At 36.2% G+C, this 16905-nt stretch overlaps 1 protein-coding gene across 4 annotated transcripts in view; it reads left to right on the top strand.

Moving 5' to 3' along the window:
* The window catches only part of PHTF2 (putative homeodomain transcription factor 2), a 175374-nt gene extending 165330 nt beyond the window's left edge, over window positions 1–10044 (top strand). For all 4 annotated transcript variants that reach the window (XM_012466553.2, XM_064374913.1, XM_064374907.1 and 1 more), the window contains 4 exons: window positions 2197–2352; window positions 4167–4262; window positions 6358–6483; window positions 7414–10044. In XM_012466553.2, coding sequence (XP_012321976.2) covers window positions 2197–2352; window positions 4167–4262; window positions 6358–6483; window positions 7414–7434 — 399 coding nt within the window. In that variant the 3' untranslated portion in view covers window positions 7435–10044. The remainder of the gene's footprint in view (window positions 1–2196; window positions 2353–4166; window positions 4263–6357; window positions 6484–7413) is intronic.
* Window positions 10045–16905: the final 6861 nt, after the last annotated feature.

A 16905-nucleotide genomic window follows, 5' to 3' on the forward strand; every position in this document is an offset into this window, starting at 1 on the left:
TGTATATGTGATTTTCAATAGCAAACAAAAAAATATAAGATTCCCAGGAATAATTCTAACAAAAGATTGTAAGGCCTTATGGAGAAATAAGATAAAACTATATTGAAAATTATGAAGGAAGGTTCACAATGAGGCCAGGCATGGTGGCTCACACCTGTAATCCCAGCACTTTGGGAGGCCTAGGTGGGCAGATCGTCTGAGGTCAGGAGTTCAAGACCAGACTGACCACCGTGGCAAAAACCCATCTCTACTAAAAAATACAAAAATTAACTGGAGACAGTGGCACATGCCTGTAGTCCCAGCTACTTGGGAGGCTGAGGCAGGAGAATCACTTGAACTCTGGAGGCAGAGGTTGCAGTGAGCCAAGATCATGCCACTGCATTCCAGTGGGGGTGACAGAATGAGACTCAGTCTCAAAATAAATAAATAAATAAATAAATAAATAAATAAAATTTAAAAAGAAGGTATACAATGTTAGTCACAATGTTAATAGGTAGAAAGACTCTGTTTTATATTGTCCTGGGGGAATTGTTGGAATTCCATGTAATTAAACAGAATGGTTTGTCTATTTTAAAAAAATAATCAACCTAACTAAAAGTCATCTGGAAAAACAGAGAGACAAGAGTAATTGAGATAATTTTGAAGGACAAGTTGCTGTACCAGAAATATGAAGACTTAATTTAATTTTTCTTTTTGTTTTTTTTATTTTAAATTTCTTCTAGAACCTTCAGATGAGAGACTTATTTTAAAATTACAGAAAGACTTTATGATTTTTGCCCAGGCACAGAATGACCATTGGGATGAAACAGAGTTGTACGTAGCCACATATATGTTAGAAACCTAATCTATGATCAGATGGCATTAAATATCAATGCAGGAAGCCTTTACATAATGGAAATATGAAGTAAAAATGGAGCAAAATAAAATGACTTCATGCCATACATAAAAGTAAATTGTAGGTGGATTAAAGATCTAAATGTGAAAAACAAAAATTTTTAATATGACCACAAATTAAAATTAAAATTTCATGTGCTGCAAAGATACCACAACAAACCAGAGTTTGGGAAAGATAGTGGCAAGATGACTTAAGTAGGATTGTTAGTCACCTTATAGAAATAACTTCTACAAATCAATAGGAAAAACAGACAGCCTACTAGAAAAAAACGTGGATGTAGAATATAAAAAGGTAACTCACAGAAGAGGAAATTCAGTGACCAATAAGCATATGAAACAACATCCCTAAATATCAGGAAAAATAAAACAATGTGAAAAGACTTTACACCCATTATTAGATTAGCAGCTATTAAGAAGTTGGATAATAACAAGTATGAATGAAAGTGATGGCAAAGGGAACTCTGATATTCGGCTGAGAGTATAAATTGATGCAACTATTTCAGAGACAAATTTACAACATCTAATAAAGTTGAATATGTAATATCCAAGAATCTAGTGATCTGGCTCCTAGGTATTAACTTCTAAAGAAAGTCTTGCATGTGTGTACAAGGAAACACAAGAATGTGTATTGCAGCATTGCTTGTAATAACGGAAATGGGCAACAAAATACTAATGATAGGGTTGACCAGTAAGTTGTGGTTGATTCTTTTACTGGCCAATAAATTGTGATTGATTATTTTACTATAATATAAGTATGAACAAATTTAGAGCTAAATCTATCATCATGAATCAACCTTGAAAACAAAGTTCAGTGGAATAAAAAGTAAATTAAAGAATGATGTGGGCAATGTGATAACATTTATAGAAACTTTTTCTTTTTTTTTTCAACTCCCAAGTGCTTGTGGAAAATAAATTTTAAAATATACAAAGGATGCTAGAGCTTAAGGATGTATATGTAGCTAAACTATAAAAACTATTGTGGAAAAGATAAAATTCATTGCTTCTGAAGTGGACGGGGGAAGAGAAATGAGAATCAAGGAAAAGTTTAAATGATTTCAACTAAATCTGTAATTTTTTTTTAAATATGAAAGAGAGCTAAATATTAAGATTTTACAAAACTGCGTAGAGGCCCCTTGGATATTGATTACATTATGCTGTGTACTTTTGATGTGCTTAAAATATGTAGAATGTTTCTAAAATGTAATACTAAATTTATGAACAATCTATGAAGTAAAATGTTTATTTCTTTTAAAAGAAATTGAATCACATTGCTGCTTTATGTTACCTTTTTCATACTTTTAGCTACTTCATGTGCATGAGATCTTCCTTGATTGTCACTACAATTGGGAATTGGTAATTTGGTGCATCTCGTTAACACTTTTTCTCCTAAGATTTGTTACTCTTGGATCAGAAACAAGTAAAAAATATAGCAATACCTCAATATTACTTACTGAACAGGTGAGTATGCATGCTTATTATGCTATAAATTAATGTCTGTAAGTTAAAATGTTTTCATTTCCTTTATGTTTTTCCAGAATGTGTTTTGATTAAAGTCATTTGCGCTATAAAACAAAATGTAAAATTTAATAGGACACAAACCTTTCTTCAATGTTTCTGCCTTGATTCATATTTCTAATCTAATCTAATCTATTTTTTTAATGTCCCATTTTTATTTGACAAGAAGGAAGTACCATTTATTAAAATAATGTATTTTAAACTATGAATGGGACATGTTCGCTTTGCAGTGTAGCAGACCTGCATATGAATAAGTATAAATTTTTAATCAGTAGAAAGAATAAAGCGTAATGATTTGGATGGTTAATTTTATTTTGTATGAATTTGTTAAATATTTTCCTCTCGGCATTTTATAGGAATTTTGTAAAGAAACTTATTGCCCATGAATATTTTAGTTGGGGATAGTTTGATTTTAAAGAATCAATAATCCTGTCAAATGAGCTCAAACAGAAGAGTAACTCACAAATATAAAGATCCCTAAGAAAGTATACTTGAGCTTGCCAAGCACGGTGGCTGACACCTGTAATCCCAGTACTTTGGGAGGCTAAGGCAGGCAGATCACCTGAGGTCAGGAGTTCAAGATCAGCCTGGCCAACATGGCGAAACCCCATCCCTACAAAAAATAGAAAAATTAGCCAGGTATGATGGTGCGTGCCTGTAATGTTAGTTACTTGTTAGGCTGAGGCAGGAGAATTGTTTGAACCTTGGAGGTTGCAGTGAGCTGAGATTGTACCACTGCACTCCAGCCTGGGCAACAGAGTGAGACTCTGACTCAAAAAATGAAATAAAAGCAAGTATACTTGAGCCTTATGGAATTGGACAATATGAACCACTTCCTCCAACTCACTCTGAGGCTAATGGTTTCTCATTTCTGCTACGCTCTTCACCTATCTTCCAGTGGCCTTTCTGTAGAGTTGCTACCTTATGATTTTGGTTTACACACAGTTTTGGTTTGTTTTGGCATGAGTTCTGGCTTAGACTTTTACTAACTTCTCAGTTCACGTTCCTACAATATCTGGTAGATATATCATGTTAGTCTCACCAGTCAGTATATTGACTGGCTTTGGTTTGGGTGTACATTCCAGCCTAATCAGCTGTGGCTGCCAGATTGGGGTGAAGGTAGGATCAAATGGGATAAGCACAGTTACCTAGGCTTGCTTCTTCCACTGGCTTGGGGTTAGAGCATTTTTCAAAGAAGGGAACTGTGGACAGGGCAGGCACCCTAAAATTGTCTGTTGTAGAGTGGATAACAAAAATACAAATATTTTTGAGTAACATTTAAATAAAGAAATCATAAACCAGCTAGGCATTGTGGCTCATGCCTATAATCCCAACACTTTGGGAGGCTGAGATGGGATGATCACTTGACTCCAGGAGTTCAAGACCAGCCTAGGCAACATAGCAAGACCCTATCTCTAATAAAAAAGAAAGAAAGAAATAATAAACCATTGATTTAATTTATTCTCATTATTTATTTTTTAGGTTGATTTGGCTTTGATACTGAAGTGTCTCACATTTTAAATAATGCCATTCAGTCTTTTTTATTTTGGCTGTTGATTACGTTTGAAAAATGTTTAAGTAACAGTTATTATTTTCCTATTATAAAAGAAGTATAGGAAATTTGGAATATATAGTATAAAGAGTATTAAAATAACCTGTAATCTCAATAACAAGACACTTGAGTGAATATCTTTCAGGCCCTTTAAAATATGTGTATTTTTCATACTTTTATGTATTTTTCTTCTTTTTTATAAAAGATAAACCTCTACTTGAAAATGGAGAAAAAACCTAACAAAAAAGAGGAACTGACACTAGTGAATAATGTTTTAAAACTGGCTACTAAACTGCTAAAGGTAAGAATAGAATTGAAAATTGTCATAATGTCAAATATGCTGTTCTGACATAATTTTACTTTTTTGTTTATAGATACTACTTTGTATTTGGTTTTCATGATTATTCAAATTGTTTCCAAATTATACTTTTGCATATACATACAATTTATATTTTACTTCTCATTGCAAAAGTGCTCAAACTAATCAAAATAATTTCTTTGGAAATTGTGTATTAAGGCTCTCAATAATGTTTAGAGTATTGTAGAGGTTGGCATCTTTGGAAATGTATGCCTCGTAGACCTTAAATTAGATTCCAGAAAAGAAAATTTGTTGTTAACTTGGGAAGTTTTTTATTTTGTATTTCTCAGAGCAGTCTTCTAGTTGGCCTGAGTTAGCTTAAAAAGTAATAATACATAATTATCATAAATATATGTCATCAATAAACATTTAAGTTTTAAATCATTTTTGGTAACAATAAAAAGGAATACAATTTTTATGTATTTGATCTCAGTAATAACTCAGGGGGTAATTTTTTATCACTGCTTAAAATATTTGTAATGTTTTTCTTTCTTAAAAGGAAAATATTTTTTTAAATTTCAATTTCTATAATGAATTGAATATAATTGTTATAGTTATTTATATGTTTTCAGAGAATGGTATGAAATTAGTTATGTTTCAGTGTTACAGTTAATTCTTCAGTCAACTAAACAGTATGAATTGGGTATAGACTGTGCATCACATAATATTGAAAGGATTCAGAAGAAGTGGGTGGGGGAATAATAAAAAGCAATTACAGATTGATTTCTTTTTCAAATTCCTTTCATTATCCTGAGGAAGATGATGACATTTAAGTAATGAGCAAGATAATAGAGGCAAACTATTTTTGGCTAAAATGCTCAATGGGAAAAAAAATCTTGAATTAATAGTTTTATGTTTGCTTGACACATATATATTGGGTATCTTCAGAGTGTAGGCACTGGGTAGACAGGAAGGGGCTACAAAGGTGAGACTTAATGAGCAGCCACAGTCTCAGAGTAAAGTATAAAAATGACTAGAATACAAAGCATAATAGTATGATTCTTTTTGATCATACAGTCCCCTAAACCATACATTAGTCAAAAATCTGGGACCTAACATAAATTGTACCTTCTTTCTCTCTTTACAGCCAATAGATTCTCAGGTCCATTGATTCAATCTTTTAAATATCTTCTAGTTCATCCTCTTCTCTGTCAGTACTGCCCTATGTGAGATCTTTGTCTCTCACTTAAGCTTTTGATACACTGAACTGCTTATAGATACTCTTGTTTCTGGTCTCGTTGCTCTCTAGTCTTCCTTCTACATTGCTGGCCCAGTGATCTTTCTCCCTTGTACTTGGGCTCTAACAATGCTGAGCAACCTGTAGCAATTCAGATGTGTCATGTTCTCATGTGTCTTTTAGAATATTTACTCCCCACTACCCACAGAGTTTCAGGAGCACCTTCCTCTGTGGCCCCATTGCTTTTTATACGTACCTATGAAATGGGACGTATTTGAATTATTTGTTGCATGTCTACTAAACTGTAAGGTCCTTCAGCTCAGGGACTGAATCTTAACTTCCCAGAGCCTAGCACAGGAACTGAATCTTAATTTCCCAGAGCCTAGCACTTGGCATATAATAGAACTTTAAATGTTTGAATGAACCAATTAATTAATTAATCCATGTATTTGAAAATGAATTGACTCAAAGAGCAGTTTTTACATGTTATAATCTTATCAGAAAATTTGGCTAATTTCTAATTCTTCTACTGAAAGCTATTGTTCTCTCTCTGTTTCTATTCTAGTTCTTATATTAAAAAATGTTCTCTAGCCTCTTTATAATAGCTTAAGGGACAGAAATTGGAGTTACAAATTTAGTCACAGAGTTCTTTTAAAAGAAGTTTCTTTTTCTTTTAAAACAATTAAAACTACTATTAAAATTTACTTATTTCAAGTTTAACCAAGTTTATCCTTTCTAAAAGCATCCAATAATTGGTAACTTTTTTGAGAGAGTTTTTTAAAATTCTCATTGTATATTGTCCTGAATTAGCTTACTTAGTAATTCTTTTTGAATCTGGGACTGACTTTTCTCTTCTGCTAGGAATTGGACAGTCCTTTTAGATTATATGGGCTTACAATGAATCCGCTGCTTTATAACATCACCCAGGTTGTCATCCTGTCCGCTGTTTCTGGTGTTATCAGTGACTTGCTTGGATTTAATTTAAAGGTAAGAGGTTGCAAGTACTTTTTATTTCTTAGTTTCCTGTTGCTTTTTTGTCACACTCTTTTTACCCTCACATGCACAGTAATGCAATTATTTTGGTAAGACTACAATTAATGAACATTTCACATTTAATTTCAAAGAATGATATATATTTATGTCTTATAATACTGTAGGAATTTCTAATTTGGACCAGTATTTATTGTAAATAGAAGTCTTGTGTAGGATAAGTAGGAGTATTTATTTATTTTTTTTTTATTTTAAGACAGAGTCTTGCTCTGTCACCCAGGCTGGAGTGCAGAGGCACTATCTGGGCTCACTGCAACCTCCGCCTCCCGGGTTCAAGCAATTCTCCTGCTTCAGCCTCCCACGTAGCTGGGACTACAGGTGCTCACCACCACGCCCGGCTAAATTTTGTATTTTTAGTAGAGACGGGGTTTCGCCATGTTAGCCAGGCTGATCTCAAACTCCTGACCTCAAGTGATCCACCCGCCTCGGCCTACCAGTGTGCTGGGATTACAGGTGTGAGCCACTGCGCCCAGCCAGAAGTATTTATTTTTACTAATGTAACTTTAATCTAATTTAGGTGATAAGAAAAAGAAGAGCCCTTTTTCTATTTTCAGCCAAAAGTTGTATTATTTATCTATATAGCAATATATGCACAACTAACTCTTAAGAAGGTGTAAGATAATAATATTAAACAAGTTCTATATATATATATAACCACTTCTCAATAAGAGAAGGCAAGAAAAATCTGATTTTCACATTTTTATTTGTGTTTGAGGTGAGTTCTTCTTAAAAGGGTACAGGAGTTAAAAATATTAGAATCTGCACTTATTTGTGAATGAAATTTGAATTTTAAAGTGGTATTATCTAATTTAAGCTTTGATATTAAAATTGGCTTGTCACCACTTCTTTTTTTTTTTTTTTTCCTAGCTATGGAAGATTAAGTCATGACAATTCAAAGGAAAAAGATGTAGCCTCTTTTCCAGAATAAGAGTACTGACTAAGCTGCCTGAAAGCTTGTCACTGATTCTTTGTTTCAGGAGTCTCAGCTGGAGAATTGAAGTGTTTACATCAGACTGTCTTGTGCAATTCTTATATTTATTTTACTTGTTCACTTATTTTTACATTTATTTTAGTCTTTATATTTTATTTTTAAGCATTGATGTACTTAGTTGTTGAAAGGGTGATGAAACTGATATCCAGATACTTGAGATCCTGGTAATTGGTCATAAATAATTGACAAAATAACAAATTGTAAAAATAGAAGCCATTGCTAAGCACTGTTTCTCCATCAATGCCGTGAACTTGCCTTACTTGAGGAAAAATTCTTTAACTTTGGAATATTGCATTGAACTCAGCTATACACATAAAACATTTTCTTTGGTAAATCAAGATCCAGTCAGAGTTTCTCTTGAATTATTTTGGAACAATGCCAGGATCCAAACTGATTGTTTCAGTTTAAGCACCCTTCAGTATTAATATATACGGTATTATATAACAGGTCAACAAGTGCTCTTTGATGATAGAACTTGTAATAGAGCAATAATTGTAAATGGTTACCATACTGTAAAATATTTTGATAAAAATTAACTAGTAATACTTGTATTTATTTGCAACACTGGGCTGTTTGCACAGCTCCAACTGTGCATGCTCAAAATGTGCACTTTTTAAAATTGTTACTTTTAATGCATATCTTTATATGGGATCTGTTATAGTGTACTGGGGCATGATATGGTATCCTTTTGAGTGAGGTATATACTCATCTCACAAGTGAAGTGCCTATTGATATTACTAAAGTACATTATGTTTACTCAAGTAAATAATTTTCTCCCCATGGTACACTATAGTGTAGGCTATTCATACCACACTCAGATGAACGACTTAAGAATAAGGTTAAGAACCAATAAAATAATTCTCTGATTGCTAGTTATAAAACTATATCCAAATTTTCAGAAAAGACAGCCTCAGCTTGCAAATTCTATCCTCTAAACTTATCTGGTGCATTCTCCCCCCCCCACCCCCATTATATAAGGGCTATTTTAGATGCGTTTAACCTCCCCCAAGGAATAATTTGCCAAGCGTCCAATGAGAACTTATGTTGGTGTGTTAGGCAACTAGGGCGAATATTATATTATCTTACCTTGGGCCTTGTTATATTTGTACAATCTAGTATTTTAGGAATTACAAAAAACGTGAAATGGTTTTTGTGACTTTTTTTTTTTAAACTGAGCATCTGGTTTCTAAAAATTCATTTGAAACAATCTAGAATTTTCTTGGTGCAAAGTGTGTCATGTGGAATATCTTCATATTTTTACTATATTTTAAGAACTTTAAAACGATTAATTGTAAATAATTTATTTGATTGGTGCAGTTCTAATCCCCAAATCATAATCTTAAAATCAGGAATGTGTGGAGAACAGAGCCATGTCATATCACTTTGCTCTTACCATTCCTTTTGATCAGCCTCAATTCAGCCTCATTTTGTAGTCTGTTTTTCTTTCTATGAAAAACAACAGAAAGCATTTCGTTTTATTTGCCTGTGTTCAAATATGTTTAATAATGACCAAAGTGCATTCTGAGTTTTTTCAAGGAATGTAATACTGGAGCTTTAAAAACATACTTAGTTTCTCATTCTTAGGCTTTGTCTGATGTTTTTTCTTCCTCTATTGTCTAATGTTGAGGTTGTTTTTAGAAATTATATTTTATAAACTTTTTCAAAATAAGGTACATACCTATACAGAACTTAACATTTTGCACAGAATATATCAAATATATTTTGAGAAAAAAAGTACAGCATGAGTTCTGTTAGGAATAAAAGATGAAACTATTGTATCTCACACAAAAAAAGTCTTATTTCAGAATGGAAATATTTTTGAGAAAAGTAGCTGAGTATACTGGTTTAAGAAAATGCTTGTTTTAGATTGAGATTAACTTAGAGTTGGGAGTTGATTTATTAAGTACAGCATACCTCTCAACAACTTATTAATATGTTGAATTATGTCAGTGTGGGCAGCAGTAGAATACTAAAAGGAAAATGTCATTTTAAGCAATTTCAGAACGTTAACTGAACTATTTTCAAAGCAGAAAAATTGACATTGCTGCCTTTAAGAATACCATGAATATAAGAAATTGTAACATATTACATAATACAGAAAAGGCAATTCAAAGATAGAATTGTGGCAGATGTTGTGTGTGAACTGTTGTTTCTTTGCCACATGTGTTGTATTTGAAAGTTTGACAGCAAGTTTAAAATAAAACATTCTATGACTGACTGTTTTTTTAAAATTTTCAAGTCATATACATTTCTATGATAATTTTGTGTTTAGGTAACATAAAATTTAGTTATAACTGTTATATTTGGAGGGAGTGAAAATAAATTTTGTATAACTTTCCAACATTTCAGATTTTGTTATGGTTCTGAGAACATGAAAGAATAATACATACATACGCAAGCTTCTCATAATCAAACTGATATTACATCACTAATGTTTGTTTGCTTGTTTGTTTTTGAATACAGCAAATTGTCTGTGGCCTAGAATATTAAAGCTTATTGTGAAAGTATAGTGGTGTTTTTAAACAAATGGTTTTGCCATGTGAATTCAGCATGAGAGATTATGACCAACGGTAGGATGGTTAAACATTCTAATATTTCTATTATCTCATTGGTGCAAGTGTTCACAGGGCTTAAATTAATCTAGGACTATTCAAGTGCACTTTCAAACTTTAAGCTTAGACTAACTCTTTTAATCAATCTCCCTTCATACTTCAAAATGTCAATATGACTAGCACCTCTTAATCATTTGCTATATGACTTAGAACATAATTCTCAACCTTTTTTTCTGCCAAACCTATACAAAAAGATACCACAAATGCTTAACAGTAAGTAGCACTGGCTCCCCAGTGTACTGACTGCCTGGGGAATCTAAGAGGCTGTTAGGGATGGGAAAAACCAAAGTGTTTTTTTCTACTCTCACACCATTCAACCTAACACTTCTGATAGCAGATTCTCTGGCAGACACCAACTGGGTGTTTTAGAATTTAACTCAGCTCTAACACTATACCTGAGATAGTGTCAGATCCCACAGGTTGAGGGCTCATTCCCACAAGACTGTCCCCAGGTAGTCATAAGACCCAGCTTGTGATCTGGCTCTCTATCAGGGTTCCCACAACCCTCTTTCTGGGTTCAATTAATTTGCTGGAGCTGCTCACAGAACTTGGAGAAACACTTAACTTTTACGGGTTTAAAAGATACAGATGATGGAGGAGATGCATAGGCAAGGTATGGGGGAAGGGGTGTGGAGCTTTCATGCCCTGTCCGGGGTGTGCCACACCCCAGGAAGTTCCATGTGTTGCACAACCCAGAAACCCTCCAAATCCCATAGTTGAGGGATTTTTGTGGAGGCTTCATCACATAGGCATGATTAATAAACTCCATTTCCAGCCTCTCTGGAGAATGGGATGTGGAACTGAAAGTTCTAAGTTTATAATCATGGTTTGGTTCTTCTGGTGACCAGCCCTCACATTCAGGAGCCCACCAAGAGTTGCCTCCTTACAGTACATTCCTATTACCTGGAATTTGCAAAGCTCTTAGGAACTGTGTGTCAGGAACTAGAGTCAAAGACCAAATATTAGAACAGAAGATTGTCCTAGCACCCCTGTCTTTCAGGAAATTATAAGGGCTTTAAGAGCTCTGTGCCAGTGACTGGGGGCAGAGACCTGTTTATATATATAATTACATATATGTGTATAAATATATATATTTATATATACACACACACACACACACACACATATAAATTTCACAGAGGTGGTACAGATATACTTTCAAGAAAGCATTCCCCAAGTGATTTGTAAAATTTATTCTACTTACCACTCGTCACCACATTGAGAATTACAGGCTTAAGACACAAAATTTTGTAGAATGCGTAAAAGAAAATAAAATTTAAGGACCCTCCAAACTTACTATGCCCAGGGAAACTTAAACCTTATAGACAGAGTAAGGTAGCATATTTGCAGCGTCTGCTTCTTAGATTATAGATTAACTTTCTTCCTTATTGTTTTGTTCTGTAATTGACAGGAAAGACCAGAGACCAGACTTCTCCCTCTTCTAGTCTCTAATCTTTGTTATAGATTAACTGCCTCTTTCATTGTCCTATACCTAAATCAGACCAGGTGGAGCAAAAGACCTCATGACTGTTACATCTTCAGTGTGGAATATTAAATACACCTTTCGAGAGAAAGAAAAGACCACCTCGGCTAATTAGATCATTGAACTATGTGTTAAACCTTCTATAGAAACATGTAGAAATTCTGTTAAGCTTCCCTAAACTTTGTCTATATAAATTATCTCAAACTTCTAGACTTCAGAACACTGACTTCCATCCTTTGGAATACGTGCTTCCACGGGGCTTGTTGTCAAACTTCATGCTTGAGTAAGCTTACTTAAATTTAGGGGTTTTGTTTTTGTTTTTGTTTTTGTTTTTTTGAGGTGGATTCTCACTGTATTGTACAGGCTGTAGTTCAGTGGCATGATCTCGGCTCACTGCAACTTCCGCCTCCCAGGTTCAAGTGATTCTCATGCCTCAGCCTCCCAAATAGCTGGGATTACACACATGTGCTACCACGCCTGGTTAATTTTTGTATTTTTAGTAGAGATGGGGGACCAGGCTGGTCTTGACTCCTGACCTAAGATCTGCCCACTTTGGCCTTCTTGTGTGCTGGGATTACAGGTGTGAGCCCCTGTCCCTGGCAAGTTTACTAGATTCTAACCCTTTTGATTATTTTAGGTTGACAAATAGAAATTCCATGATATCCTAACTGTATTTACCACTCTTAGCACCTGAAACAGTGCCTGATATGCAGAAGAATCAAAATATATTTATCTAATGAGTGACTTGAGTCTAATAGGACCTTTGACACCACCCATTCCAAAGTCCCCATTTTACCACGTGAAAAAAATAGGCTTCAAAAGAGGTTAAGAAGCTTGCCCAAGGTTACACAACTACTTAATGATAGAGCCCAAACTCTCCGTATTCCCCTTGCAGGTATACATTCTATAATAATATCTTTGTGTAAGCATTTGGCACCTCTTGACTGATCAAAATTGTTCATCATAGGAAGAATACCCTGGAGAGAACAAAGATATTGACAAATTATCTGTCCATTTTTGTAGTGAGGTCATATACAAACTAGTAAACCTTGGCAATAGGAAAAAGAATTCATCTTGACATCTCCCTGTTCAACTCTGCAGTATGCCCTAGTGGAAAGAACGTACACTTTGGCATTATACTTCTGTTAACATCTTGAGCAAATTACTTAACCTCTGTGAGTTTTGGTTTTCTCAGCTGTAAATTGCTGACAATAATACCTATTTTACAGGGCTATTAGGAGGATTAATGAGATTATGTATGTAAAGCACCTAGCAAGGAACCGATGTGTTGGTTATGCAGGAAATTGGTTCTCTTCACGTTTCTCACCAGGAAAAACAGGTAATGGCCTAAGGCAATTAACAAAAATTTCCAAGCTAAATCATTCATATTACATAAGATACCACATGCATCCCCACCAAATATGAGCACAAATTAAGATTCATCCTTCATATAAACGATCATTCTTCTCTATGTGAAAAATTCTTTTACAAGAAGTTGACATTTAATTCCCTTTCTTCCTAAGCAGGCTCACTAAAATGTGGGAGGAATGTCTCATTCTTTTGCAAGCCTTCATGTTACTGTATATCCAATTATGAGCAATTTTGCTAAATTCTCAGATGCATATTCCATTCATATCTCTTCACTATTAGATCTCTGACTCATTTATATGTGGATACTCTCACTAACAGAACCCTAGAGTCCTTTCATTTTTCAACCTGCTCTCAACCCTCAACTTTAAGGAGTCTGCTCGCTGTTCTTACTTGGAGTTGCTGGAGAGCATGGAACTTGACTTTCTAGAAGTCATGCTTATCAAGATATAACTGAAATCTATGAGCTCTATATTTGGTAATGTGTCTTTTAATCCATTTCATATTCATTTATAAGCTTCCTACAATGGCTCTTTGAAACCTCCTTTGTCACCCTCAAGTTCTGCTCATCTGTGTTTGTTTCCTCTAACTTTATTGAAAAGATAGAAATCATTAAGCCTGACTTCTGCCATCTTCTCCCTACTACAGCTCTGTGGAAAAGATGTTACTCTCTAAGCCCAACTCTCCCTCAGTCTCTAAGATTCTGTCCCTGGCCACCTTTAATCTTTTCCTTTCCTGATTTTATAAGTTATTTAGATTTCGATGAGAGATAATCGAATCTCGAGTATGGGAGAAATATTTAAGGTTTACGGGTTGGGTGGAACCCTTGTATACTAGAAGGCACTGTGAAGGCTTGTCACATTCTCAGCCTTCATCTGAACAGACAGAAAGTTGTTTCTGCATGTTCACCAAGCCCTGCTGGACTGTATCACTTTTCTCTCTGGGCTGTAGCTCAGTGGTCAGTTATTGGTGCCTTGCTCTAAAGCAGCCAGCCATTTTCTGTGCCTGCAAGTAGCTTATAGGGTTGGTTGGCATGAGAGTCTTGCCCAATAGGGGCACTCTATCCGCGATGGTGACTTGCTGACTCAGTGAGATTCCCTCTTATTGCACATTTGAATTTAGGATATAGTGTTAGCAGGAGGAGTTGCTAGAAAAGCAGAAACCCAGGAGAAACCATGAATTGAGCAAAGGCATAAAGTCAATAGGAGGTAGTGATAATGGAGAAAGGTGAAGAAATGAACAGAGACTGCCTAAGACTGGCAGAAGTAGAGAAACCAAGCAATAGCTTGGCTAGTTACTTTCAGACCTTTAACATATCATTACAATGCTAAAATCCCTGTCCCTAAATGAAGATGGCTACCATGTTGTGTATGTGCAATGTATGAAGAAGCATGTTTGGGGACTGCACCTGTGCGTCTGAAACTCCCACCCTGAGCATGTTACATTCCTCTGCTGCCCCTCATCTAACTCTTTATGATTCCCCGACTCCTGTTGCTCCAGGAGTAGCTGCCTTTAAAGCAAGAGCTCCCCTTCTGGCCACTAAATAAAACCTGATTGCCCTTTCCAATTGGACTTGCTTTCTTTGCAACTGATACAAAGTAGGGAAGGTACTCAGTTTACTGTATCACATGTGAACAGTTAGGTATGGCTGGAGAATATGATGTGTGTAGGCAAGAGTAGAAGTTAATGGTGGAAGATGACTTTGTGGAGCCAAGAAATTTGAATTTCACCTTCAAGATAAGGACTGCCTAGCACAGTGCCTGGCGTGTCCTAGTTGATTGGTGAGTATAACACTGAGATTTCACCATTTTCACTAGGATACTCGGTAAACCGCTCCAGACTGAGACTGATTGATTAATTGATCGGTATTTGGAGGCAGGGTCTTGCTCTGTTGCCCAGGCCGGAGTGCAGTGGTGCAAATCATGGCTCACCAGCCTCAACCTCCTGGACTGAAGTGATCCTCCCACGTAACTGGAACTACAGGTGTGCACCACGACACTCAACTAATTTTTTATTTTTATGTAGAGATGGGGTCTCACTCTGTTGTCAGGGCTGGTAATTTTTAACAAAATTTAGTGTATATTAAGGGTTCTATTCACTATGCTAGTATTTTTATGTAAGAAAACATTGACATGGTATGTTTGTATCCAAGGATGTCTCAGTCCATTTAGTGTTGCTATCAAGGAATACCTGAAACTGGGTAATTATTTTAAAAAGAGATATATTTGGTTCATGGTCCTGGAGGCTGTAAAAGAAGCCTGGCACTAGCATTTCCTTCTCGTGAGGGCCTCTGATGGCTTTCACTCAGCAGGGACGGGAAGAAGAGCCAGCATGCATAGAAATCACATGGGGAGAGAGGAAGCAAGTGTAGGGAAAGAGGTGCCATGCTTTTTTTATCAACTGATTATCATGGGAACTAACAGTGAAAACTCATTGCTATGAGGATGGCACCAAGGTATTTATGTGGAGATGTGTAAATCATGAGTAAGACATTCATGATTTGTCCTATGACCCAAACACCTCTCATTGGCCCCATCTCCAATACTGGGAGTCAAATTTCAACATGAGATTTGGAGGGGTATATAAAATACTATAGCACAGGGTATATATAATTAAGTTGACCTCAGTTTTTTTCTCCACCTTTGTTGTTCTTGTTTGTTTGATTTTTGAGAGAGGGTCTTACTCTGTTGCCTAGGCTGGAGTGCAGGGACGGGATCATGGCTCACTGCAGTCTTGACCTCCCAGGCTCAAGTGATCCTCCTACCTCACCCTCCTGAGTAGCTGGGTGTACCACAGGGCAGGCCACCATTCCCAGCTCATTTTTGTATTTTTTGTAGAGACAACGTTTCCTCTTGTTGCCCAGGCTGGTCTTGAACTCCTGATCTCAAATGATCCACCCTCCCGCCTTGGCCTCCCAAAGTGCTGGGATTATAGGTGCGAGTCACTGCGCCTGGCCTTTCTTCACCTTTGATTGATATAGTTGATTTATAATTATTTGCAAAGTGACACCATTTTAAAAAAAATTTACAGAACAGCTCAAGTCATCTTGCAGTATGGTAAAGATCACAGGCTCTGGAATCTGGGGGAGCTGGGGCTGCCTTGCAGCATGTAGATGGCCTCGGGCAAGTTATTTGACTTCTGTATTCCTCATCTGTAAAATGAGATAGGAAGCAACTAATATTGGAGCCTTAGGTGGTTCTTGTGAGTGTGAAATTACGAGGATGTCTGTGTAACGGGCATGGACTTGTTCTACAACACTCCAGTGCAACAAAACTTCACTTTATTTGTCCTAAATCAAATGAAATCTGGCTTTGAGTACCTATTCAAAAGGTATCAAGAAGTCAGGCTGGGCACAGCGTCTCATACCTATAATCCCAGCACTTTGGGAGACTGAGGTGAGAGGATTGCTTAAGGCTCGGGGTGGGAGACCAACCTGGGTAACATAGCGAGACCCTGTTCCTATGAAAAATGTAAAAATTAGTAGGTATGGTGGCATGGCATATGCCTGTGGTCCCAGCTACATGGGAGTTTGAGATGGGAGGGTTGCTTGAGCCCATGAGTTTGAGGTAGCAATGAAATATGATTATGCCACTGCACTCCAGCCTGGCCGAAAGAGCAAGACCCTGTCAGAAAAAAAAAAAAAAAATGTTATGTGTGGACGAACCCTTCCCCTAGATAAAAGCCCAGGGGCTTCAGCTAATGCCTGGAAAACATGGAATTGTGTTGCTGTTTGTTCTCTGGTGGCACCTGTACTTCCATCCTGGTGCTTTCTGGTGCCCAACCAACTCCTCCTGTGCCTGCTGTGTGTGGATGCTGCAGTCCGCTGAGCAATGCTCCTCACAGAGGTCCTCCCTGCTGACCCCAGGCTCAGCCTCAACATCCTTACCTCCGTTATAAGGCCTCAG

This window comes from Aotus nancymaae, unplaced genomic scaffold (assembly GCF_030222135.1).
Source record: "Aotus nancymaae isolate 86718 unplaced genomic scaffold, 86718_ANA_hifiasm-v0.15.2.pri h1tg000002l, whole genome shotgun sequence".
Taxonomy (NCBI): Eukaryota; Metazoa; Chordata; class Mammalia; order Primates; family Aotidae; genus Aotus; species Aotus nancymaae.